General features: G+C 37.1%; 1 protein-coding gene across 34 annotated transcripts in view; it reads left to right on the forward strand.

The window, feature by feature from the left end:
- The window catches only part of LUC7L2 (LUC7 like 2, pre-mRNA splicing factor), a 56,183-nt gene that overhangs the window by 26,083 nt on the left and 2,260 nt on the right, over positions 1–27,840 (forward strand). For all 34 annotated transcript variants that reach the window (XM_069588504.1, XM_069588537.1, XM_069588516.1 and 31 more), the window contains 7 exons: positions 6,787–6,885; positions 9,645–9,755; positions 12,556–12,699; positions 17,405–17,581; positions 19,250–19,341; positions 21,519–21,548; positions 24,761–24,952. In XM_069588504.1, coding sequence (XP_069444605.1) covers positions 6,787–6,885; positions 9,645–9,755; positions 12,556–12,699; positions 17,405–17,581; positions 19,250–19,341; positions 21,519–21,548; positions 24,761–24,952 — 845 coding nt within the window. The remainder of the gene's footprint in view (positions 1–6,786; positions 6,886–9,644; positions 9,756–12,555; positions 12,700–17,404; positions 17,582–19,249; positions 19,342–21,518; positions 21,549–24,760; positions 24,953–27,840) is intronic.

The following is a 27,840-nucleotide window of genomic DNA, read 5'->3' on the forward strand; positions in this document are numbered from 1 at the left end:
TCTGTACATTTGCGAGTATGTGTGATGTGTGTGTTTTAACAAATAGCATCTTTGAATTTTGCTCACTTGTCTTGGAGAAGTTTCCGTATCAGTGGTCTATATTTTTTAAATGCAGATACAATATTTTACAATATAGCCATTTCCTAAGTTACTTACCCAATGACTCGTAATTGTTCTTGTTTTTGGTGTGCAGTATGGCAATGAAATGCTTGTATATATGTCTTTATTTACATTTAATTCAACCATTATCCAAAAATCCAAACAAAATATTCAATCTCATAGCAGTGTCTCTTTAAAAATGGCCAAGTTGTGGGTTATGCAAACCTGATCTCTGTTGGGATTTCAAAAGAACAGTTAAAAAGCACTTAACACGATCAGCTTTGTTAAATAGTAAAACAAAATGTTGGGAGGTTGTAAGAGAATTCTGTTAAGATCAGGTATAGTTATTTGATCAAGACTTCATGGGAAAAGTGGATTTAGGATGCAAAGGGCAAAATGCAGATCTGAATTTATCCATTTTCCCAATAATCTAAGAATTTAAATGCGTTAATTAAAACATCAAGAATAAGTTTGTGGAAAGAAATTATGAAGTAAATTACTTGTTAAATTTAAAAATTTTTAACTCTTCCTGTGGCTTTCATCGTAAATAGTTATTTTAGGTTAAAATAAATGACCAAACATTTTATTTTGTTCAGTTTGAAGCTCAACTATTTCAAAAGAGAAGCAGTAGCAACAGAAACTATCCGTGCACTTGGTGTTCAAAGTACTGTTGCACCATCAGTGATGGAGTCAGGTCCATGCTTAGTCACGGCGTGGTTCTACCGTGCTTGGCTCTGGTGGCTTTTTAATTACATTACTAGGGTCATGAAGAGCATTACTATACTTTCCCTTCACTCAGTTTTACAGTGGCAGGTAATTGTTGAGTTTATTTTGGCTTCTTAAATACTCATGTGCACAACATGACGCCAGGGTAAGTGCTTAGTAATGATGTTTAGACTGAAGAAAAAACATGGCTAGTATCCAGAATTGAAAATCTGCCTTGCTACACATACTGTCCTGATAGGTCCCTGAAGTAAGCACTGAGGCTATTGGGCTGGGGGTTGGGGGGGAATTTTCATCATAACTAGGCTCTTTGAGCTCCTATGGCTTTGACCCCCAAATCTACTTTGGTGAGCTAGACAAGACTAAAGCTGAAGATGCTTTTACCCCACCATAGTGAAAAGCCCAAGTAAGTCTTCCTCCTCGGAGGAGAGGCGTGCATAGGGAAAAACAGAGAAGAGTAGCTCAAAACAGTTAAGAAGAAAGGGAGCCTCCAAAAGGACAGACTCCAAGGAGAGGTTAAGAAGACCTTCCCTCTCCAGAGTTCAGACCAGTTTTGCCCTGGTCCAATTCTGCATCTTGACCACCCTTGCTTAAGAACAGGACCCTCTGTGCCAAATGTTCTTCTCTGCCCAGTTTTGTTCATTCAGTAAAGGTTAAATATTTTAAGCATTTTGATGTACAGACCCAGGTGTGTAGTGGATAAAGTAGAAAAAAGTCACTATCCTTGCGGAGCTCACATTTTGCCTTCTGTAAGTCCCCTACAAGGCATATGTTCCCCCCAGCTCCACTTTCACCCAGATTCCAACTTTGCTATAGTGATATAATGGGACCTTTTTTTAGTGTTCATTTTGTTCTTGATCAACATAGTTGCTTTTCTTCTTCCTTTTTTTAAAATATTTATTTATTTTTATTTATTTGGCTGTGCTGGGTCTTAGTTGTGGCATGTGGGATCTATTTCCCTGACCAGAGATTGAACCCCAGCCCCCTGCATTGGGAGTCTGGAGTCTTAGTCACTGGACCACCAGGGAAGCCCAGTTGCTTTTCTTTTGATTGGTTGTGTGGTGTGAATTTAAAGATAGAGGCAGGCGGGGGACAGGGGGAGCCTGGAATTCCTGCCAAAGCATAGTATGGGTGGACAACAGAGGTTTAGGTTAAGCTCAGTGAGGCAATTAACATGTTTTTGAAAACAGATTGGAAATACAGTTATGCACAAGATAAAAATAAGGGAGATTGCTGAAGTAAAGGCAGTAGACAGCTGCTTTGACTATCAGCTGTATGCAGAGCTTTTTTAGATGTTATGGGGGATGATTGTCGACTAAAAATAGTAAAAGATAAGTTAGTACTGAAATAATTGGAATTAGCATAATAAAGCAGAAGAGGTGTTAGACCAGAAATCTCTAACCAGGTTTCCTGGTGATTACCCTGAAGAAGTCAGTCTGTGTGCTTCAGTTCCGTTGTCTTTGGAATGGGAATAAAAGTAGATCAGCTAGTGGTTCACAACACTTGCATTAAAAACTTCTGGGGGACTTTTACATTCAGTTTTTGGAGGTTAGGGCTTGGTCCTATTTTCAGAAGCTTCTGCTGATAATGTTTAAATCCAAGTTCAGATTCAGAACTGCTCCCAAGATCAAAGGCATTTACAAAACTCTGACATCTTAACATTTGATGAAGTAAGCATAGCATGAACAACTATAGCTGTGGAAATATATGTAAATAGGATTGTTGGGATGAGTAATATTAAGATATTAAATCAACAGGCTAGTGTAACAGAGGGTAAGAACATTCTTTTGCCATTAACTTCTTTCATTCCTATCTTACTTTCCTGTAATTTTTTTAAAAGAGTATTAAATATTTTTCTAGTTTTTTTTTTTAATAAGCATTGCCTAATAAACAGCTTTGAATTTCCAGACATCTGTAGAAAGTTTCAGTTGCTGTTTTTTTCTCACTGGAAAGCTCCTTAGTTTGTTAATTCATGGACTAATTAATGATTGAGAGTAAGCAAGTTGCTGTTTTTTTCTCACTGGAAAGCTCCTTAGTTTGTTAATTCATGGACTAATTAATGATTGAGAGTAAGCATTGGAGCCTGGAAAAACCTCAGCATCACAATGACACTTTAGTAGTCTCCAACCTTTGGATACCAGGGACTGGTTTCATGGAAGATACTTTTTCCACACTGAATATGAAGGACTGGTTTCAGAGTGATTCTTGTAAGGAGCAACCTAGATCCCTTGCATGTGCAGTTCACAGGCCAGTTCCCACTCCCGTGAGAATCTGATGCCACTTCTGATCTGACAGGAGGTGAAGCTCAGGTGGTGATGCAAGCAGTGGGGAGCAGCTGTAAACACAGAAGAAGCTTGACTCAACTCGCCCACTGCTCACCTCCTGATGTGCAGCCTGGTTCTTAACAGGCCATGGACTAGTTCCAGCCTGGGGGTTGGGTTCCAGCCTGCTTTAAACCATTAGTATGATGACTTTTATAATGGTGGTAAATAGTCCTCATTATTTCCCAAAGGATAACTTTGAGGACATTGTCTATTTATATTTTCCCATTCATTCCTTTATATAATTAAGAACCGAGGTAATACAGTTTTGAGAACTTTTTTATTTTTTAAGATAGTCATAAAATCTTGGAGTTGGAAGAAAGACTTAACAGTTATCTGATGTTCGAATTCTTTATTGGGTACCCCAAAGAAGTAGTTGTCTAAACAGTATTTCAATCTCTGTTACCTGGAAACTCAAGTAACTGCCAAGAAAGCTTGTCCATCTTTTGAAAACTCTAAGCATTAGAATGTATTAAGAGGACCAAAGTCTCTCTGGAGTCCCTTGGGGCCATAATACAATCTTTGTCTGATTCCATATTAAAAAGTTCTTCAGTTGACTTTTCACATCTTAATTCTCCAGTTTAGTTACATCTGTTCTCTGGCTATTTTGTAAAGCTTTGTTTTGAGACACTAATTTATTCATATCACTTTTGAAATGTGTTAGCACACAGAATTTGTGTTTTGGAAGAGAGGGACTTGCTTTTAAACCAGCCTTCAGTAAGAGTGTTCTCACTTGCTCATATTATATCCTATAAATTACTATTGTATCCCTTAAATTGATCTCAGTCATGCCACCCTGTAACCCTTACTCTTAACTAGCCAAGTTTTTCAGTTTGTCTGATTTTTTGCTTATACTTGGTTATTTATAAATTTGATTTTTTGGTGTAACTGTGAAAGTGAAAATATTAGTCACTTAGTCGTGTCCGACTCTTTGTGACCCATGGATTGTATGTAGCCCGCCAGGCTCCTCTTTGTCCATGAAATTCTCCAGGCAAGAATACTGGAGTGGGTTGCTATTTCCTTCTCCAGGGTGTTTTCCTGACCCCAGGGGTCGAACCTGGGTCTTCTGCATTGCAGGCAGATTCTTTACCATCTGAGCCACCAGGAAAGTCCTTTAGAACTTTGTGCTTCTATCTTCATATTAAATTTAATCTGGTATATCAGTATTTTTGAATCTTAATCCAGTGAATTCACTATCCTTTTTAGCTTGGGACATTGCACAGAATTGTTGATCATATCCTTCTATATGTCTAGGTGGTTGCAAAAATGTTAAATAGGCAGAGTCATGATAATATATACAGAGGTAAGACCCAGACCTGTGTGCTATAGATAGGTTAGTCCTGTTCGTTGATACTAGAAACTTCCCTCTTGAGTAACACTTGTATATATTTTCTTAAAGATCTGCTTTCTAAATCTGTAAAACTGAAAGACTCTCTTCTTAGCTTTCCCTCAGGTTAGCCTGCTTCCTCTCACTTTCTAGATCCAGTTGGAATGTAGCCTCATCAGAAAGGGCTTCTCTGACAACTTTATCCCAGGTAGCTTCCCCTAGTAATAGGAGTGTTGCTGTTTTGCTAGATCACTTAACATTGTTCAGAGATACAAATATGGTTTATTATTAGCTTCTCCTCTTCTAGAATGTCAGCTCCGTGAGGTCAGAGACCTATAGCTTTGTCATTTAGTGCTATGTCCCTTGCACCTAACATAGTGCTTGGCACAAGTTGGGTACTCAGTTGAAGGAATAATTTTACTGCCTCAATGTTTTTTTGTAGTTTTACTTTATATATAGTTTGTGTAATAAATACAAAAGGAACATTTAGCTTTTTGAATTACTGTATTCCCTTTTACCACCCTTATAGAGATTCTGTCACATTCCAGTGCTGGATAGCATAACTCCAACTGGAAAACCTGCTTTGCTCTGATCACCTTTCAGTTCAGTTCAGTCGCTCAGTCGTGTCTGACTCTTTGCGACCCCATGAATCACAGCACACCAGGCCTCCCTGTTCATCACCATCTCCCAGAGTTCACTCACACTCACGTCCATCGAGTCTGTGATGCCATCCAGCCATCTCATCCTCTGTCGTCCCCTTCTCCTCCTGCCCCCAATCCCTCCCAGCATCAGAGTCTTTTCCAATGAGTCAACTCTTTGCATGAGGTGGCCAGAGTACTGGAGTTTCAGCTTCAGCATCATTCCCTCCAAAGAAATCCCAGGGCTGATCTCCTTTAGAATGGACTGGTTGGATCTCCTTGCAGTCCAAGGGACTCTCAAGAGTCTTCTCCAACACCGCAGTTCAAAAGCATCAATTCTTTGGCGCTCAGCTTTCTTCACAGTCCAACTCTCACATCCATACATGACCACTGGAAAAACCATAGCCTTCGCCAGTGGACCTTTGTTGGCAAAGTAATGTCTCTGCTTTTGAATATGCTGTCTAGGTTGGTCATAACTTTCCTTCCAAGGAGTAAGCGTCTTTTAATTTCATGGCTGCAGTCACCATCTGCAGTGATTTTGGAGCCCCAAAAAATAAAGTCTGACATTGTTTCCACTGTTTCCCCATCTATTTGCCATGAAATGATGGGACCGGATGCCATGATCACCTTTAATCATATCTAATTATCTTCGCAGCAAGCCCTTCTTTTTTTTAACCCAGTATGCTTCTAAAAGAATTTCATGAAAGATCTTATCAGTTGCCCAGATACATGTAAAAATGAACAGATTTTTAGAAATTTTTGTCTCAGATACGAGGAAAGCTTCTAATTGGGTGAAAAAGTAAAAGTGTTAGCCCCCAGTCCTGTTGACTGGGGACTCTCTGACCCCGTGGATGGTGGCCCTCCAGGCTCCTCTGTCCATGGGGTTTTCTAGGCAAGAATACTGGAATGGATAGCCATTCTCTTCTCAGGGGATCTTCCTGATCCAGGAATTGAACCTGGGTCTCCCATATTGCAGGCACATTCTTTACCGTCTGAGCCACCAGGAAAGGTAAATAATGTCGAATTGGAATTCCCGTAGAAGGTTCCTACTAGATTCCTTATTGAAATAAATACCTACTTGGTATAAATAAATACCAAGTAGGTATTTATTTTCCTAACATACGCTAATCATAGTGGGGCTAGATACTCACTGTTTGTCAAATTGTTACGAGTTTTAATAAATTACCTCTTTACTAGTTCACCTGGAGTCTTGTCTGGAATCCATATCAAGGTTACCAGTCTGTTGTTTGAGGACTCCATCTTCATTTGAAAGTTAGAATGTTATTCATTGAGTATTGACTATAGTTCAGCAGTTTGGTTTACACGTTCTGCTAGTTTGATTTTAAATTTATCCTTTTTTGTGTTAAACAACCAAGTGAAATATGTCTTGAGATAGAAGTGAGAAGCTTTTTTCAGTTTCTGACAGGCTTTTCCTTTTCTATTTGCTCTTAAGTACAAAAGTAATCATGGCTCCCATCTGTTGGTAGATAGAATTCACGTGGGTTTTTTCTGGCACCAAGTTTTATAGTTGTCTGAAATTTTGCATGATTTGAAAATCCATAAATAAAGAAGCATCTGTATGACTCAATAATTATTCTGAAGAGAACTGTGATTGTTAATAAATTTTTGAAAAAAGTGTTTTCTGTTGTAATAATATGTATCTTTTTTCCTCCTCCAGAGAATGGATCTTGGAGAATGTCTGAAAGTCCATGACCTGGCTTTAAGAGCAGATTATGAAATCGCATCCAAAGAACAAGATTTTTTCTTTGAACTTGATGTATGTCATTTTGTTTTAACAAGTTAGATTAACCTTTTGCAGTAAACTATTTTGAATATAGATTGATATTTCTTAATGGAAAAGCCTCTTAGCAAAATTATCTTCTTTTGTGGTTAATATGAAGGGTGGTTTAAGGGAAGTCCACAAAGAGTGAAACACACGACTGAGTGACTGACACACACAACACACACATGAAGGGTATTACTAAATTTAGTAAGATTATGTACTTTCTTAACTAACAAATCATTTTGAAAAATATGAGATGAAACTGCATATTTTAAGAAAGTGTGTGAAAGTTGTGTAATTCATATATTGATTTGAAAATTAAGGATATTCTCCCCAATTAGGTATTTGTGATTAAGAAAATACCATTGTGAATGTAAACAACTAATTTCTAGTGTATATAAAACCCTTTAATGATTAACTGAATTTTTATATTCATACTTGTTTTTGTATCTATAAATATACATGTAAGGAGAGGGAAGATATTAAGGACGGTGTTTTACTTTGGTTTTTTCTTAATGTGTAAGAGAAGAAATACGAGAGGAAGTAGAAGATGCTATATAGGCATCTAAAAGGCTTGGCCTTGCTATGCAGACACGAGAGTAGTTGGGACTGGTTTTTTAGTAGAAGACACACTAATCAGCATTGCATCAAGCATACTGATGGCCATAAACCTTGTGGTGTATTTTACCAGTGAGGCAATAGACGGTTTATTTGGTTTTGGAGAAAAGTAGTAAATAGCCACCCCCCACCCCCACCTCCATGTACTTCTCTGAACGTCCAAGAATTTTTGCTAATGGAAATGAAGTCATCTATGTAAACATAATTTTAATATGGGGCTGGAGCAGTTGGGGAAATGCCTTAAGTGAATTTGTTATGATTTAACATACACTGGGCAGAACATTTAACATACTGCAGAAATTCACCAACATCTAGATGTAAGGGGGTGGGGTTTTCAATCCTGTACTCCCACAAGTATGTTTGAAACTATTTCCCATATGCCACATAGTGTGTTGGTCACGATTTCCTTGCAGCTTTAATAAATGAAATGGAATATAAGTATAATTTTAATTTGCATTTTTATTATAAGTAAGTTTGAAATTTTCTCATGTATTTAAGGTCTATTTATATATCCTTTTCAGTGAACTTTCAGTGTACATTTTGTGTGTGGCGGGGGGGTGCTGTTTACTAATTTCGGATGTTAGTATGTGTGTGTATTTTTTTTTTTTTTTTTAATTTTTGCCGTGTGGCATGTGGGATCTTAGCTCCCCAACCAAGGATCAAACTCGCACCCCTTGTAGTGGAAGCAGGGAGTCTTAGCCATCAGACTACCAGGAAAGTCCCGGATGTTAGTATTTTTCTACTTGGTTTGTACTAAATAGCACCTTACATATAATGAAAATTAGTCCCTTGTCTCAGATAATATGTTGTGGGGTTTTTTCTGTTTCTTTTTTGGGAGTTGTGAGTTTTGCAAAATATTTGTGTAGTTGTGTAGTTTATTAATGGTTAAAAATCTGTTAAGTCAAAAGGCCTTCCCTGTCCTGCTGTGATAAGAATTCTGTTTCATGATTTCTTCTGGTATTTTTTATGGCTTTGTTTTATGTATTTGAATCTGTGATTAAATTTATCCTGTTACAAGGAACTGAGGTATAGATCTCACTTTCTACATAGCTGCTTAGTTGACTCAACACTATTGATTAGTTCCATCTGTTTTTAAAAATAAAATTTAAGTTAATTAGAGTTAAATAACTATTTCTTTTTAATCACAGATAAAAGGTTTTACATTTTCATGAAATTCATGGGTTAAATAACCATTTTTAGAATTTTATGTGTGTCTAATAAGTTTATATTTTTAAACATTGGAGTTTTGAATTAGCTGTATTTCTGTACAGTAAGATATGAAAGTCTAAATTGGTTGGGTTGGGAATACATCTTTAAAGTGTAGTTTTATATGAACTGTAATTTATTTATAGACATACTAACATATGCCTGATAAACATCTATGTAAATACTTATGTAGATTTTTACAAAATTCTCAGTGGTTTATTCTTTGAGAAAAGAGCAATTGTTCCTAAATTGTAACATTTTCATTGCGGAAAATTTGAAGAATACAGAAAAACAGATTACTAAAAATTACCCATATATTCAGAAATTGTTAATATCTAATGTATGCTCGTCAATTTTTCTAAAGCTTTTTTATTTTACAAAATTGGGCTCTTACTGCATATACCATTTTGTAACTTTATTTACAAATGAAGCATGAGCATTTTCTTAGGTCCTTATGTGTTCTACTGACACCTTTTTTAAATGACTGAAGATTAAATTTTCTACGTTATCTGGATATTTCCCCATTTAACACTGTGAAGAACATCTTTGAATATTAATTTCTCCATATACCTCTGATTATGTTCTTAAAATGGATTTCTAGAAGTAAAAGTCACTAAGTCAGGGCATATTGTTAAGGCTTTTGATAAAGATGACCATATTGCCTTTTTATTGAGGCTACACTGGTTTGTGATTCCTTCAGCAAAGTATGAGAGTGGCCGTTTCCTTACCGCCTTAAATTTGCTGGGAATTTTTATGTTTGTTCTTTGTAGATTTGATAGATGATGATAGTGGTTTTCAATTTGTTGTTGAACTCACTTTTATTTTTTTTTTATTCCCATAATAGCATTTAAAAGTATAATTTTTGAGGAAAGATATTTATGGATACAGTTGATTTTTCTTACAGTAATTGTCTGAATTGAACTTTGTAGGCTATGGATCATCTGCAGTCATTCATTGCAGATTGTGATAGAAGAACAGAAGTGGCTAAGAAAAGATTAGCAGAGACTCAAGAAGAAATTAGTGCTGAAGTTGCAGCGAAGGTAAGATGTTCAGTTATTTCATTAATACAAAGTAGTTTTACCTTACTATACTTTGAGGTATACTTTTTATAACTTTATTTTTTAATAATTATAGGAGATTGCAGAGACATATGTAGAAATTTCACATACTCTTCCTCTAGTCCTCCCCTATGTTAACATCCTACATAATTAATAGTGTCAAAGCCATGAAGTTGATACTGGGCCAGTCCTTACATATTGTTCACATTTCATTAGTTGTGCATGTGTGTGTAGCTGTATGCAATTTCATCACATGTGTAACGGGTAACTACCACTGTAATTGAGTTACTTAACTGTAGCATCACCACAGTACTCCCTCATGTTACCCCTTTATAGCCACACTCATTCCTCTGTCTCTCTAGCCCCTGGCCGCCACTAATCTATTTTCCATCTCTGTAATTATGTTATTTCATTGAATATTCCATAAATGGCATCATGCAGGTTGTATCCTTTTGAGATTGGCTTTTTACAGTCAGTACAACTTCCTTCAGTTTCATACAAGTTGTGTGTATCAGTAGTTCATTCTTAGGCAAAAATGTTTTGTTGTGAACTTATAGATAAAGTAGAGAGAAAAGTACAGTGAATCCCAATGAATTCAAATACATCAGTCTTCTGCTGTTTCATTATTTGAAAAGCAAATTGTAGATGTCATATCATTTCACCTTTAAAACATAACCACAAAATTACATTCATAAAGGTAACAAATTTTTAATATTATCCAATACCCAGAATGAGTTCATTTTCCTATGTAGAGCTGGTGTGTTAAATCAGAGTTCAGAAGTCCACATACTGACTTTTGCTGATTTGATGGCTCACTGCTTTGTAATGTTGTGTACCATTCAGTGTAGTCTGGCACAGTTTATGGAAATGCAGAATGGAGACAAAGTTACCCAGAAGAGTTTAGGTGACATCATTAAATGCAGTGCTCAGATATGTGTGTACAAAGTGAAATGGATCCCTTGTCTGAGGAGAGGATTATGTATAACCAACTTTTTTCTGGAAAGTTTTCTTAATATGGGGACTATAAAGATAGGTGTCCTAAAGTACAAGGGATTTCATATCTCATGGTAGGAAGAGATCCATAGCAGTTGGCTAGACCCCAGCTGTACTGGTTTATAAAGCTTTGTATTAGTTATCCATCACTACAGAAATGCTGACAGGTTACCTCAAAACTTAAAACATAAAGAATTTATTTAGCTCATGAGTCTGTAATGAGTAACTTAGGCTGATATTGACTAGGCAGTGACTCCCCTAAGCTGGGCTCACTCATGTCTTCCAGTCAGCTGGAGGCCAGAAGTCTGGCCTGAACATATTCTCACGGTGGTAGCAGAAGTGCAGTAGTATCAAGCCCCATCGTACAAGCAGTTTTCAAGCATTCCCTTATGTCATATTTGCTACCATCCTGTTAACCAAAGCCAGTTAGTTACATGGCCAAGTTCAGAGTCAGCGTATGGTGGTGTTCACATAGCAAAGGGCACAGGTGCAGGAGGGTGAAGAGCTTTGGTCACCAGTGCAGTCCTTCTGTGGCAGATACTTGAGGAAAATACCCTTTTGTTAAAGTAGGACAATAGTGGTGATACAGTTGGGAGGTTTTTTTGAGGGGCAAATATCTTGGATTGAGGGAAATTTAAGGAGTCAAGGTTATTGGCACACTACTTTGTTGGGACTGGATGTCAATATAAAATCAAAACCTTTTTTGCTAATTGGCCGTATAGGCTGAATACTTATTTTGTAGCCAGAATAAAGACTGTCATTTGCCATTAAAACAATAGGAATGAACTAGATACCCATAATGGTGGTGATGAGGTGGTATATCAGAACCCAAGGAAAGAAATAATCCCAATGGAAAGGGATGGACCACGGGAGAAAGGTGCCATGCTAGTATACTGAATATTAGTAATATGCCACATGCGTATACGAGGCACATTTTCTCATTTCTCACAACCTTGAGAGATAGGTATTATCCCTACTTCTCAGATAAGGAAGTAGATTCAGGTGTGGTAATCTGGCCACAATTACATAGCTGTTATTGGTTTGTCCAAAAACCAGATAGATATGTTGGACTCTAAAGCCATATCTTCACTTTAAAGAATATCCGCCAATTCATTTCTTTTACTCATATATGAGTATAGTATCTTAGGCATTGGAAATACAAAAGTGGCATACAGAGTAATGTGATATAGATAGAAGTAATTGTCATAGAAGATACAGAGATGGCACAAAGGAGGGTATGATGCTCTCTGCTTAACTGTCTTAAGTGAGGGTGAGGTGTGGCTATTGATTGTTCACATAATAGACTGTTCAGTTGGACCTTACTGAAAGGACAGACGTGCATGAGGCAGGCAAAGGAGATAATGGATGATGTCCTAGCAAGAGAGAGCAGTATGTGGAAAGTCAGAGAGGGAGAAAACAACAGGGTGAGTTTGGGAAACATAACAGATTTGTTGTGAAGTCAGAGAACAGAGATAGTTTGGAAAGATAGAGTGCCAGAATGTGGAAGAAAATGTATTTTATACTTGGAATACACTGCCAAAGCAGAGGTTAAAAAGCAGTAGTTATATTGAGATCATATTGAGATCAGTTGTCTCCCTGAACTCACTAAAGTAAAGGGAGGCAGGCTCAAAATATTCTAATGTCCACCAGTTCATTTATGATATGCTCAGAAAGCATTAGTTATATTGCCTTAGATAGCTCAAACGTCTTTTCTGAGCACTTACAAAATATTTTGAACTTTGGTACATGCTGCTTTTTATTCATAATCTTCTTTTCTGTTTTTTTCTAGGCAGAACGTGTTCATGAGTTAAATGAAGAAATTGGTAAATTGTTGGCCAAAGTGGAGCAGCTAGGAGCTGAAGGAAATGTGGAGGAATCCCAGAAAGTTATGGATGAAGTGGAAAAAGCACGGGCAAAAAAAAGAGAAGCAGAGGTAGTTTATAGTTACAGTTTATAGACCCTTAGCATCTGTACTTCCAAAGAACATATATTTAATCAGAAATTATTGAAAAGTTAAAGGAAATTTAAACCAGTTTAAAAATAAATAGCTAGTTTGTGTCATGCCAATGGGTTATATATCAAAACTAGTGGTTGTTTTGGAATTTAGAGTCATTGATCTGTTGAAATTTATAACTGGAATTGAAATTACCTAAACAACATCTCTCACACACAGACACACACATATAGTACTCATATCCATGGTCACTATGATACCCTACCCCCTTCTCCATCCTCATGCAACTATAGTATTCTCCCTTTTCTTCCTTCCTCATTACAGTCTGCTAGCACACTGGAAGCCGCCTCTCATTCTTCTTCCACAGCACAACTCATAATCTGCTATCCTGCAGACAAAGTTCTATTTTTTTTTGCCCCTCCCCCGAATATTTTTTTAGAAAATCAAATACCTTCAAATAAGATTGTGCTCTCCCCTTTTGCCATAGTCTCCATTGTTCTTAACTGTATCACACTTGGGTTTAATTTTCTAGCGTTTTGAGGCAGAAGCTTAGAGCATTGATTTAGTTTATTTTATTGATTTATTTTTCATTTTTTACTTTTACTGAAGTATAGTTGATTTACAGTGTTGTGTTAATTTCTTGGCTTCCCAGGTGGTGCTAGTGATAAAGAAACTGCCTGCCAATGCAGGTTAGACCTAAGAGACGCTGCTTTGATCCCTGGGTCGGGAAGATCCCCTGGAGGAGGGCATGGCACCCCACTCTAGTATTCTTGCCTGGAGAATCCCTTGGACAGAGGAGCCTGGCGGGCTTCCATCCATGGGGTTGCAGTCAGACAAGACTGAAGCAACTTAGCAGGCTCAGCAAAGTGACTCAGTTATTACATTTTTTTTCTTTTCCATTATATTTTATCATGAATTATGAAATATGCACATACTTCCTGTGCTATACAGTAGAACTTTGTTGTCCATCCATACTGTATATAGTAGTTTGTGTCTGCTATTCCCAAGCTTCCAGTCCTTCCCTCCTCCATCCCCCTTGGATCATTCTTCTAAGCACAGCAATAGCATCTCACAGATTTTCATATGTTGTGTTTTTATTTTCATTCATTTCTAAATATTTGCTAATATTGCTTTTGATTTCTTTTCTGACCTGTGAGTTGTAAGAGATCTGTTTAGTTTTTAATTTTCACTGATTTTAATTCTTTTGTGGTCAGAAAACATGTTGTGATTTCAGTTCTCTTAAATATGTCAGTACTTGTTTTGTGACCCTGCCTATGGCCTGTCTTAGTGAATCTTCCATTTGTGCTTGAATGATACTCTGCCTTGTTAAATGAAGTGTTCCATGAATGTCCTCCTGTTGGTTTTCCTGCCTACTTATTCTACTATTAATATTTACTAAGAGGAGTGGTTGAAGTCTTATTGTGGATTTGTTTTGGATTTTTATGTCTTTTAATTAATTTAACCTTTTGTTTTGAAATGTCCTTCTCTCTCCCTATTAATGTCCCTTGTTTTGAAATCTCCTTTGTCTGATGTTAACAAAAGATTCTAGCTTTTTTTTTATAAGTTGGAGTTGTATACTGTAAACTCTAGAGAAACCACTGGAGCAGAAAAAGAGGTATAACTAATAGCTGAAATAAAGTGGAATCCTAAAAAAGTACTTAATCCAAAAGAAAGGCAGGAGAAAAGGAAGAGACAACAGATTAGATATGTAGACAATAAATAGTGAGATGGTAGACTTAAACCCAGTGTATCAGTAATTACATTAAATACAAATGGTCTCAATAGTCCAATTAAAAAGAGATTGTGAGACTAGATTTACAACGAAAAGAAATAAGACTTAACTGTGTACTAGCTGCAGGAAACCCACTCTAAATACAGAGACACAAATTAAAGGTTCTAGGCTGGGAAAAAATATACCAAGTAGCCATTCTAGGTAGTTTTAATTTCTTAATATTAGGATTTTTTTAAATGTAGTTAATGTCCAGAAAATAAAGTTTGTGGTACCACCATGGCCTCTAAGCCAAAAGCCTTTGATTTCTCCCTAGGTAGAAAGAGGAGGAATAATATGGCACAAAAATTGAGTTGACCTGTCTTGTGCTTTTGGTTTTTCTTTTTACAAATATTTTATTTTGAAATATTTTAAGAAAAGTTAAAATATCGGGTGAAGAATTCTCCCGTATCCTTCACACAGACTCTTCAAATGTTAACATATTACCACATTAGCTTTATCATTCTCTTCCTACATCACTGTGTGTGTGTATTTGAAGTGTTTGACAATGTTACAAAAATGATGCCTCTTTATCCCTAAATACTTCAGTGTGTATTTCATAAAAATAAAGACATCTTACTATATAACCACAGTACAGTTGTCTGAATCATGGAATAATATTGTTACAATACTGTTAATCTGAAGACTTTGTTCAGATTTTACCATTTGTCCCAATAGTGTTTATTTTCAGAAAAGAAAAAAATTTTTTGTTTAAGATCCAGTCCAGGATCATGTCGTAGCCTATCAAAGGCATGTGTTAGTGGTTTGTTTACATGTATACCTATATCTCCTCCCTCCCCCACCCACCCCTTGAGCTCATCACAGGACACTGTGCTATACAGGCGCTTCCCACTAGCTGTCTGTTTTACACACGGTAATATGTGGTTTTGTTGCTAAGTCATGTCTTGCAAGTCCATGGACTGTAGCCCGCCAGGCTCCTCTGTCCATGGAATTTCCCAGGCACAAATACTGGATTGGGTTGCCCTTTCCTTCTCCAGGGGATCTTTCTGGAAGAAATCAAACTTGGGTCTCCTGCACTGCAGATAGATTCTACCAACTGAGCTAATAGGAAATCCCTTGTAATGGGAGAAACGTCTTATTTAGGGAGAAGATATTTGCAAATGAAGCAGCAGACAATGGATTAATCTCCAAAGTGACAAACAGCTCATGGAGCTCAATATTAAAAAAATAAAAATAAAAAAATGGGTGGAAGACCTAAATAGACATTTCTCCCATTGCCTTTTTAAAAAAATGTTGGTATACAAAAACTGGGCCCAAAGTGGAGGCTGCATTTTATTATTATTTGAGAAAATTTCACTCATTTATTTTTGGCTGCACGTGGGTTTTCTCTAGTTCTGGGAAACGGGCTACTCTCTAGTCGTGGTGCAGTGGCTGCTTTTTTTGCGGAGCACAGGCTCTGGAGTGCTGGCTCAATAGTTGTGTTATGTGGGATCTTCCCAGACCAAGGATTGAACTGGTGTCCTTTGCTTTGCAAGGCGGATTCTTAAAGAACCTCCTATAGATTTTCTCCAGCAGTGGCCGTTTATATTTTCTTAGCCAAAGCTACGTGGAAACTTGGAAATGTCATGCTTTTATATGGGCATGCTGCTGCCTCAAACAAATCAAATTCTGTCAGTATAAGGAAAAAGGGTAGAGTGGATGCACAGATATACTAATGTATTATCTCCTTCAGTTCAGTTCAGTCGCTCAGTTCTGTCCGACTCTTTGCGACCCCATGGGTCGCAGCACGCCAGGCCTCCCTGTTCATCACCAACTCTGGAGTTCACTCAGACTCACGTCCATCGAGTCTGTGATGCCATCCAGCCATCTCATCCTCTGTCGTCCCCTTCTCCTCCTGCCCCCAATCCCTCCCAGCATCAGAGTCTTTTCCAATGAGTCAACTCTTCGCATGAGGTGGCCAAAGTACTGAAGTTTCAGCTTCAGCATCATTCCCTCCAAAGAACACCCAGGGCTGATCTCCTTTAGGATGGACTGGTTGGATCTCCTTGCAGTCCAAGGGACTCTCAAGAGTCTTCTCCAACACCACAGTTCAAAAGCATCAATTCTTTGGCGCTCAGCCTTCTTCACAGTCCAACTCTCACATCCATACATGACCACAGGAAAAACCATAGCCTTGACTAGACGGACCTTAGTCGGCAAAGGAATGTCTCTGCTTTTGAATATGCTATCTAGGTTGGTCATAACTGTTCTTCCAAGGAGTAAGCATCTTTTAATTTCATGGCTGCAATCACCATCTGCAGTGATTTTGGAGCCCCAAAAAATAAAGTCTGACATTGTTTCCACTGTTTCCCCATCTGTTTCCCATGAAGTGATGGGACCAGATGCCTCCTTAACTTAATGTAAATAAAATGATGAGTCCAAGACCTCTTAATCTCAGTAAGGCACCTTTCATCTATGTCTTATAGAGCCCCTCTGTTTGAGGCGAAGTTTTATCATTTGTAGGCCTTGTCTATATTTACATAGTGGGGAAAATGATACATGGAAGGAAGCTGTAATAGTATGGAAGACACGCATTCCTTTTCTGCAAGCATGGGCGACTACTTCCTTGATTCTTCACTAATGTATATTTTTGGGGTAGCTGCATCTCATTTTTAACAAAAAAATACAGAAAACAGAACATTGAGAAAACCTTTGAAGAAAGTTATACCCTGTTTATGTTATTGTAGTTCTTGGCAAAAGGTAATTTGAGACTCTGATCTTTTATCTCTAGTGGAGAAGTCCTGAGGACAGAGGATGGGAGTAAGGGGGGGGAATCTATTTCATGACAAAATAGCCATACTTTTGTATGTTCATTAGAAGCTTTTTTTTTTTTTTTGTATGAACATAGTGAATTTTGTTTAATTGTGTGATTTGAATGCAGTTTATATGAACATGGTTTTTCTCACTTTTGTTTAGGAAGTTTATCGGAATTCTATGCCAGCTTCCAGTTTCCAACAGCAGAAACTTCGAGTCTGTGAAGTTTGCTCTGCCTATTTAGGTCTTCATGATAATGACAGACGACTGGCTGATCATTTTGGGGGTAAACTGCACCTGGGATTTATTGAAATAAGAGAGAAGCTTGAAGAATTAAAGGTATATTGATAAATTAATATCCCACACTTTATCCAGTTATAGCCACTCATTTTGTGTAGTATTTTTCTTTGAAATTGATTACTATTCTTAACTGTGATTCTGTTAATAATTCAGATTTTAGGATTTTGTGTAGAATTGTAAACAGAAATAGCTTGTTTAATGGATGTCTGACAAACTTTAAAAATCCTCTTATTCTTAGTGGAGATAATATTTTGTCTTGGACATCATATTGAATCAGGTAGGAATCATACAAGCCACCTAAAATTTCCAATGATACTTTCTTTAAAAAAAAACAACTGGTAATAATGTTAATATAACATTTAAAGGAAGATTAAAAAAATGATCCAATATTTGTTTAAAATATTTTGCAGTTCACTAAATAGCAGACTTTAAAACCTCTAGTTTTATGCTTCTGCTCCCACTTCAGAAAGAACTTGAAACCTATTTTTTTTTAATGGACAGTCTGTGTCATTTAAATATATAGGCTGATGTGAGAAAGGCAACACGACTCTTGTCTGCCGAACTCTTCTGAGAAGATAAGCAAAGACAGAAAAGGATATATCTAAACTGCTGAAAGTAAGCATAGTCAATGGATGAGGCCAGTTTACTTTTCAGCAATCTGATGTGGCTAGTTGGTTTTTGTCTTTTTTTAATTGGCACAGTCGCATTTTGTCATGAATTGAGGACTTTCTCAAAGATGGCAAATACCAGTAGTGACTTTTTGTGTAGTTATCACTGAAATTAACCCAGCATCCATAGCTGGGCATTTAATGTAGAATCAGAATCACCTAGGGATGTCTCTGTATTTTTAGTTTATTGTGAGCTCTTGTCAGTATTCTGAGTAGCTTAGATGATCTTGGGTAAGTTTTTTGAAATTAAAAAGTGAGTGTCACCATAGCAAATGATCATTGGCCTCAAAGATAAAAATGGTACCTGCTGCTGCTGCTAAGTCACTTCAGTCGTGTCCGACTCTGTGCGACCCCATAGACGGCAGCCCACCAGGCTCCCCCGTCCCTGGGATTCTCCAGGTAAGAGCACTGGAGTGGGTTGCCATTTCCTTCTCCAATGCATGAAAGTGAAAAGTGAAAGTGAAGTCGCTCAGTCTTGTCCAACCCTCAGCGACCCCATGGACCGCAGCCTTCCAGGCTCCTCCGTCCATGGGCTTTTCCAGGCAAGAGTACTGGAGTGGGGTGCCATTGCCTTCTCCGAAATGGTACCTGATTGGGTACCAAATACAGACCTAGAAGCAGAACTGTTGAGCGTTTCACTGGTATTTTTTTAAAGTAGTAGCATCAGGATTGTAACCAGAAGTCAACAGAAGACATTTCTGTGTTGGAAATCATAGGGCATGGAAATAGTGATTTATAATGATTGATTTTTAAAATCATTTTTAAAGAATTTAGAAGATATAAGAGGAGAAAAATCTTATAAAAGTGATTTTGAAATATTAAGGAGTCATGGATAAATATGAAATTTTATATCAAAGGGAGGAAAGATTTTGGAAACCAGACTTGTAAGCTTAGTGATTAAACCTGACAAAACTTCAAATTGAATTGGTATTAAAGAGTTTTGCTATTAGATATGGTAAAATAGAGGATAATGCTAAGAATGAGCCTGGTAAATAATGCTTCTCGTTTAATATTATTTGAACTGTCCTTGTGTTTTAAGAGAGTTGTAGCTGAGAAGCAGGAGAAAAGAAACCAGGAACGCCTGAAGAGAAGAGAAGAAAGGGAGAGAGAAGAAAGGGAGAAGCTGAGGAGGTATGGCGTGATCACTGGAGTGGCCCAAGGGTCTAAAAAAGATGTGATGGCACATAAGATTTTAGACATCAGTAAATCTGGACTTGGGAAGTTTCTGTTTACTCTTAAAAATATTACCATTTGAAACAGTGTTTATTCAAGTATATTAACTAAAGACTGTTTAAGTCCAGGAAATTTCCTTCAAAATATATGGAAGAGGGAGTCAAGAGCACCTCACATCTTTATGTTTAGTAAGATTTATAACAAGGCCCATTTCTAGCCCTTTGATTACCATAATAATCTCACTTTGTGCCAGACTGGCACAGAACTAATTTATGGTACATACTTACTGACAGAAGGGCTGGGTGTTGGGTTTTTTTTTCTAATCTGTTTCACTGATTATTTTACATGCTACTTCGATTCTGTATTTCTTCAATTTAGAAGCTATAAACTGTAAAAACCTGTATTAATTTAATAATAGCTAAGTGTGCACAGTTCTTTTTATATTGGGGTATTAGTTGATAAAATCAGGATTCTTCATATTTAGAACGTGTGCATGTTCTGGATCATTGTTACCCATTGGCAGCATGTTGTGTGACCTTCAACAACTTTCAGATGGAGGGAAAAGATTTACCTATCATTCTAACTTAACAGTGTTTCCTTAATGCTATTATATTTCTCTGAAATTTAAATAGCTTCTCTTCAGTAGATGTCCCTAAGTTAGTTAAAACCCTTGATAATATGTGACTCGGCTATGTCAACTTCCTCCAAGCTTTGAGCATGTTACATGCAATCTATTTCAAGACACTTAAACTGACTTCATTTTTGTTACATGGCTTGTAACAGGTAATCTTTTTGCACTGTGATGACAAAAATGAAACAAAGCTATATATGGACATGTTCCTGTTTAGAGGAAGTGCTTTTATTCTTCTATCAATATATTTTCTTCATTTACTAGTAAATTTTACCTCAGAGCTTTATCTCTCTTCTCTTTTGTGTATACTAATTTTCCATGAAAATAGCGCCTAGTATTGTAATATTTAAGATAATATAAATGGAATTTGAATCTCAGTTTAAGTTAAAATGCAACAGAATATACTGCCACTAATACAAATAATACATCTGAGATGACAGCCAAATAAGAAAGAGAATTCTTTGCAGGACTACATTTTCACATCTGTCAGAGGTGAAAGTACATCACATCTTACTCTTGTAATGCCATATTTCTTTTAATATTCTTATGAAATGTTAACAATATTTCAGAAATGTTAAAAAAAAATTTTTTTAAACTATCTGTGAACTTGAAGGACCCTAATTATGGAAGATGAGGAAATTACCAGTAAGTATAAAATTATACACAAAATGGGGTTCCAACTATGGTGTTGAAAGGATAATGATGAAAATTATCATCACTTTACTGGATGCTTACTGTGTGCCAGCTGCTGTGCTAATAGGACTTGCTATATTTATTTATCTATTACTTGAAAGCTCCCAGTGAATTTTTTTTATTACTATTCCTCTTTTTCAAATGGCAGACTAAGCTGTGGGAAGATATATAATCTGCTCAGGCCACACAGATAGTGAGTGATGGAAACAGTTATGGCTTATATGAGGCCCAATCTACATTCATGTTCCAACCAAGCTGTATACACTCCACCAAAAATAACCCTTTGACTTCCTGGTAACCGTAATACTTGCTCTTACTATCTGTTGAGCTTTAATTGTGTGCTGGGCATCATGAAGAGCACTTTATATCAGAGAATTGTGTGTCATATTAGGAAACATTGTAAGATTGAATTGAGTGTTCTAGGGGTTATTGTATGAGGTGATAATTCCAGAGTATGTGTCCCTCAGAAGTTGTATTCTGTTTCAAGAGGGAAAGACGAAATGACAGATGTAAATAACAAAGAATTCTTTCCAGGTTGGGAGGTGATTTTTGGAGAATTGGTGAATTGCCTTGTGTTTTAAGTCTTCTAGGAGCCTATTCTAAGAGCCAGGTAGCCTAGTAAAGGGGTGTGCCAGAGTGGGAAAGTCTGTAAAATTTGTGGTGCTTTTTGGGAAAATTTGTGTATACACACGTGCCTTGTATTAATAAAGTTAATATAAAAATTAGAAATGGGAATGTAATTTTAATAGCACACTGTACCTTTTCTTCCTTATTTATAGTTATTTTTCTAAAAATAGAATTCTTTTTTTAGGTCTCGATCACATAGCAAGAATCCTAAAAGGTAGGTATTATACAAGATAAATGGTGAAGCTGTGTTTTCTGAGGGTAGTGAATGAGAATTTATTAGTTCTCTTAATTCTTTTGTAGTGCATATTTGAGCAGTGTCATTTGAGAAGAAGTTGGTCAGAAGATACTCATGAGCTACAGTTTAGTTTTATTAGAGTAAATTATATACAGTGCCCTGAAGTTACAGAGAAAACTAAAAATATTTCAGAATATTTCATTAAAATCTTGTTTAGAAGCTCAGAGTATACATGTGACAAGATTTATTTTTTAAAAATCAGTTTGGGTGGTACATCTAAGAAACATATTCTAAGAGATTGTTCAAAATACAAATAAATAGTTGGATATGTTTTGAATGAGGGAATCCATGGTGAGTTTATTAAGGGAAACGAAGATGTTTAGTTTGCACCCAAGCTAGACTTGGGTTTTATTGCTTCTCCCTTTGTGCAGGGATCACATAAAGCTTGGATGGGGCATGTTACATCCTTAAAACAGGAGGAGGAGAAGACTTAATTTTGATCTTTGGCCCTAGTATTGATGGACTTTCTGAAGCTTTTTTCCCAAATTCTTCTATTGCTCTCACTCAAATCACATCTTTTGGAAACTTTCTATGTATTCTTGACTCTAAAGAATAAGATCATTTGCTGTTACGAAAGCAAAACCTTGTGTTTCTACTAAGTATCCCTTAGTACTCTCTAGTACTTTTTTTCTAGTACTAAGTACTACTGGGTACTTTTTTTTGGTGGCGGGGAGAGGGTTCCCTTGTAGCTCAGTCGGTAAAGAATCTGCCTGCAGTGCAAGAGACCTGGGTTTGATCCCTGGGTCAGGAATTTCCCCTGGAGAAGAAAATGGCAACCCACTCCAGTATCCTTGCCTGGAAAATCTCATGGACAGAGGAGCCTGGTGGGCTGCAGTCCATGGGGTGGCAAAGAGTTGGGCACGACTGAGTGACTAACACTTACTTAGTACTGTTTAGCATCTTTCAGTGGTATTTCTGCTTAAAACACTAAAAAACTAAGACGTTAGTCAGGACCAGTTGTATCAGCTAATTTATATGATTGTGGGTTTCTCAATCCAGGATGAGAAGTAGAAATATTAAATGATGATGATTTTTTACTGATTGGTTACTGCAGGCTTGTCCCTTTGTTGGAGAGAAATTTAATCTCTTTGTACATAGAACATCCTTAGATATTCAGGCTAGAAATTTAATTTCTACTACCCTAGTCTAAGCCACTTTTTACCTCACTATTTACAGTAGCCTCTTAACGAGTCTCTTAAATTTATATTCATGTCCACGTCCCTTTTTGGCCTCAATCTGTTATTTTACACATTAGCCAAAATGAATTCTTTAAAAAGTGGACTAAAGCAAATCAGCTGTGTCTTCAAACCTTCTAAAGTTATTCCCATTTCACTCAGAGGAGAAGTTGAAATCCTCACCATGGTTTTTAAGTAGAGTGATCAATCTGCCCTTGGAGAGTTACAGTTTATTTCTTGTCTCAGCATGTTTATTAATAGCTCCCTCTTTTCCTCTGTATAATTTAATACTGAAAGCATCCTGGTTTGAATGACAGAGTACTTGGTCATCCTGCTTATTAGACTCCTGGTATTACTCCCCCTTGCTAATCTCATTACAGCCAGAAGGGTTTCTTTCCTTCCTGTGAACTTTCCCCCCTTCAGGGCTTTGCACCTGTGTTCTCTCTACCTAAAGCATTCTTCTCTGTGCTCCCTCATTAGCTGATTCCCTTAGTTCATTTCATCTTTGCTTAAATGCTATTTTATAAGAAAAACTTTTCCTGCCTATTCTGTATAAAAGAGGACCGCCTAATTTCACTCTCCTTCTTTACCCTTCTGTCGTGTCCTTACTACCTGACCTATCTTTTATTTGCTGCCTGCATGTCTGTGGAGGCCTCTTTCTGGAGTTTAAGCACCATGAGGTTAAGGACCCTGCTGTATGGGCTGCTCAGTCTCCCTAGGACCTGGAACAGTGCAGTAGGCACCCAGTAAATGTTTTTACCAGACAGTTATTGTCAGGTAAAATGAAATATGCCTTGGGGAAATAATGTTACAGTACCTCAGAGTGAGTGATAAAAGAAAATACCATTTGATAAAAACACATGGAATGGATTTTCTCTTTTCTCTGTGTTTCTTCTCAGAAATACTTAATTGCGGAAACACTGTATTCAGCTGAGATTGATACTAGATCCATAGTGGATGCCTTTCTTGCTAATGTTACGCTGAATACTTTTAAACTGTAACAAAGTAATCATTTGAAAATAACCTGAATAATGTGCTTTTGAATTTACTATAATCAGATTACGAGCAAATATTTCATTATTTACACACCATGTGATGTTTACCTGTTTAAGCTTGCAGGTTGGTTTTTCAGGAAATTTTTAAGTTGTGCAACTGTCACAGACCAGTTTAAAACATTTCCATCACTCTGAACAATATTCATTCATTTCTTGCCCATTGTTCCCCAAATGTTTCATATCCTCTGTATATGTTGTCCCCACCCTGACCATATACACAATACATAAATTAGTTTTGTAACCCAACAGAGGCTACAGAAGTGTTTTTCCTTCTCTGTATGCCTACATGCTTGTCAAGTACTATTATTATTTTGCAGTTTAAATAAAGTTCTCTAAAATGATTTACACATTTAATCTTTTTCTTCTCAATAAATTATGTGCTACTTGCGTAGAGAACTGTCTTAACTGTTTTGATTACACTGACAAGACACATTGTGGGCATTTAAATTTATTTTTATATTCATATAACCTTTCCAGTTCGGCGAGTTAAAACTTACCCTAAACAATATTCTTTCTCATGTGTCTCCTCCCTTCTGTCCATGTTCACTAGGTACATACTTTGTTTCTAAAGTATATTAAAAATCATAGTTAAATCCATAGAGATTTAAAATTAAATCCATAAAGCATCTAGGTAATATAGTCCTTGGCATGTAGTAGTATTATAGATTGTTTCCTTCATTTAAAAAAATATTCCTGATGTAAATTTATACAACACTGACCTGAGAACTGTTTATTTCAAAATTCTAGTATGTAATTATTTAATATAACAGCACTTTATTTCAGTGTAGATTTAGCTGATTTGAAATAGTATTGGCATTAAGTAAGTTTCTCTTTAAAGAGTAGGCTGTAGTAAATGAGAAACTTAGTGCCAATGAAACTAAAAACTAAATATCTTTTATAGATCCAGGTCCAGGGAGCATCGCAGACATCGGTCTCGCTCCATGTCACGAGAACGGAAAAGGAGAACTCGATCCAAATCCCGGGAGAAACGCCATCGCCACAGGTCCCGCTCCAGCAGCCGTAGTCGCAGCCGCAGCCACCAGAGAAGTGGGCACAGTTCTAGAGACAGGAGCAGAGAGCGATCGAGGAGGAGGTACTGAGGTCCATAGGAGGATATGGAACTACCTTTACAGTTTAGACTTGGAATACTAGTGGTTTGAACTTGCATCTGGTAATTTGTACACATTTGTGTGTGAGTGTATAACTTTTTTTTTTTTTCCTGATTATATGGGTAGTTCAGAAAGAATATACTTATGAGCCAGAGTAAGAAATTGGAACCAGTACATGCAGAGGTTATTGCTTTTCTCTGGTTAGTGTGTCTTGGGGAAAAGTACTTTATGGGCAAATAATTTTAGGTACCAGTACTGTGAGAGCTTCTCCAGTATATATTGGCAAATTAGGGACTCTGAGAAGTGCTTTTGTTCAGAGATGTTTGACTTACTGTTTTCTAAACTTCTTGGAGCTGGTGTACTTTTTCAGAGCAGATACATTCAGTATATTCTTGTTTATTCTGCACTATAGGTATGCAATGTTATATATACAGTTAGCTTGGCAGGGCAGTTCAGAATTTTAAGGAAGTTAGACATCACTGGCATGAAAATTCAAGAAATGCAGGGAGGGCAGACCCAGGGTTAGGTATGTTTAAGGACTTGATTAGACAAAGGACAAAAGATTAGAATGTGATGGAGCCTTTGCACTCATGGTCTGTATAGACCAAGCTCCAGAAACTTCTCAGGTCCCATCATGGCCCTTAAGCCAGGTCATTTCTATGGAACAGAAACATTTTTTTGAGTGCCTAATATCTACTAATCTCAAGCTTTCTATGGATTATTACTCTACATAAAACCTGTGATAAATTTTTAACAGCTTTCTGCAGATTCCTTTTTTTATTTTTGGCGCCTTAGCTAGCCATTCCCTGAAACTGCTCACAGACTGAGTTGGATATGATAGGCCCTTTTATTTATTTATTATTTTCTCACCTTCTTCCAAGTAGGTTCCCACCCCCTCCTCCAGCTTTATTGAGGTGTAATTGACAAAGTTGTAAGATAATTAAAGTGTACATTGTGGTGATTTGCTATACATGTACATTGTGAAAGGACTCCTCCCATCTAGTTAACACATCCATCACCTGACATATATTTTTGATGTTTTTGGTGAGAACATTTATGTTCTACTCTTAGAAAACCAAATAGTTCTTCTACTGCACTAGGCCTAGTAAATAAATATATATATATATATATAAGGTAGTTGAGCAACTTTATTCAAGTGAATTAGGACATAGGACTAATATTTTGACAATAATAAGATTGACCTAAGCGCTAAACTGGAATCAGAGTAAACAGCATGGGAGGTTAGTGCTAGTGCTAGTGCTAAGTCGCTTCAGTCGTGTCCGACTCTGTGCGACCCTATGGATTGTAGCCCGCCCGGCGCCTCTGTCCATGGGATTCTTCAGGCAAGAATACTGGAGTGGGCTGCCATTTCCTTTTCCAGGGAATCTTCCCGACCCACGGATCAAACCTGCATCTCTTAAGGCAGGCAGGTTCTTTACTGCTAGCGCCACCTGGGAGTTTAGATGAGGGAAATATCAGAGTAATTTTAAAAGACAGCTTCAGGGAGTAGCCTAAAGCCTAAATAGAGTAGGTATAATTTGAATAGATAAAACCAGGTAGAAAAGAGATATTGTAGATATTACAGGCACATGCAGAGAATGAGCTGGGAATTTGTAAATTTTTAAGGGACAGAGTTGTTCATAGTGTGTTTCTAGGTCACTTATCTCATATCCTTACAACTAGGCACACAGTACAGTGCCCAGAAAAAGACATTTTAAAAAATTCTCCGTGAATCTTACCTACACTGTAAGTTTGAAGAATCATCTTGCTGGTTGGTAGGTCTAGATAATTTCTCTTGGCACCTTGGCCCCCTGTCATTGTTTGGGTATCTCTGCACTCTTAAATGTTGTCATTGGTGGTGGGGATGGCGGGTTAGGCATGAAGTCTCCCTCTTCCGGGAGCCAGTCCTTAATGTTTCCTACTTTATGAAGATATATAGGAAATTTGACCACCATGCTACCTGACATCCCTCGTCCAATATTTTCAGCATATTGTTCATAAAGAGGATTATTTTTGTAGAAGTATTTCTTTCCTCAAGAACACTTTTAATCTTGATACTCAGATTACTGTCTCAAAGCAGTATTTTGTTTTTTGCCGAAAATGAGCAATTGCTATTGAAATCTCCTTGATATAAAAGAAAATATCAAGTTATTGCTACATAGTACCAGTTTTAATTTCAAAGTAAAAATCCCAGTTAAAGGTCTTTTATGACTTGGCTTTCTTCTGCTTCGACTGTGAAGTACTGGTCTCAGTAGATTCTGTTTGCGGCCTTTGCTGGCAACAGCCACCCTTGGTAAACGAGGACCATGTGCATTTTTCTGCTGCCTGCTGTGCTCAGGTGCATACCGTGCGGACTTTAGAGTCAGGCTACTTGGATGAAAAGGGCCTTGGCCAAATTATCTAATTACCCCTCCTGTCTCTCCTTATCTACTTAGTAGACGAGTACCTGCTTCATCAGAATTACTGGTATACTGAGTAAAAACTGCTTCTGTACAGGACATTGTAACCTCTGGCAGAGTATTAGTTGATACTCATCTCATAGTTTGTCATCATTTCTCTGGGGCTTACCAGCAGTACATGTCCTTATTCTTAGGCAGCATCTCAGTCTTCTGTCTCCATATTCCATTCCTACAAAGACATGGGTAGGATGTGTGGAATGTGATTTAACACATCATTTTTAAATTAAGCTTGTTAAAACCTTAATTCAGTAGAATGCTCAAAGTTGACATTTAATCTTTCAACCTTTTGGTTTAATCTTTTTAAATGATATTTCTAAAACTGCCTAGTATAAGTAGTGTTTGTTTCCCTTGCCTTAATAGTTGAAAGTATTACTTAATCAGGTTTCAGATCCTAATTCTGAGCACGGGTTAAG

This window comes from Ovis canadensis, chromosome 4 (assembly GCF_042477335.2).
Source record: "Ovis canadensis isolate MfBH-ARS-UI-01 breed Bighorn chromosome 4, ARS-UI_OviCan_v2, whole genome shotgun sequence".
NCBI lineage: Eukaryota > Metazoa > Chordata > Mammalia > Artiodactyla > Bovidae > Ovis > Ovis canadensis.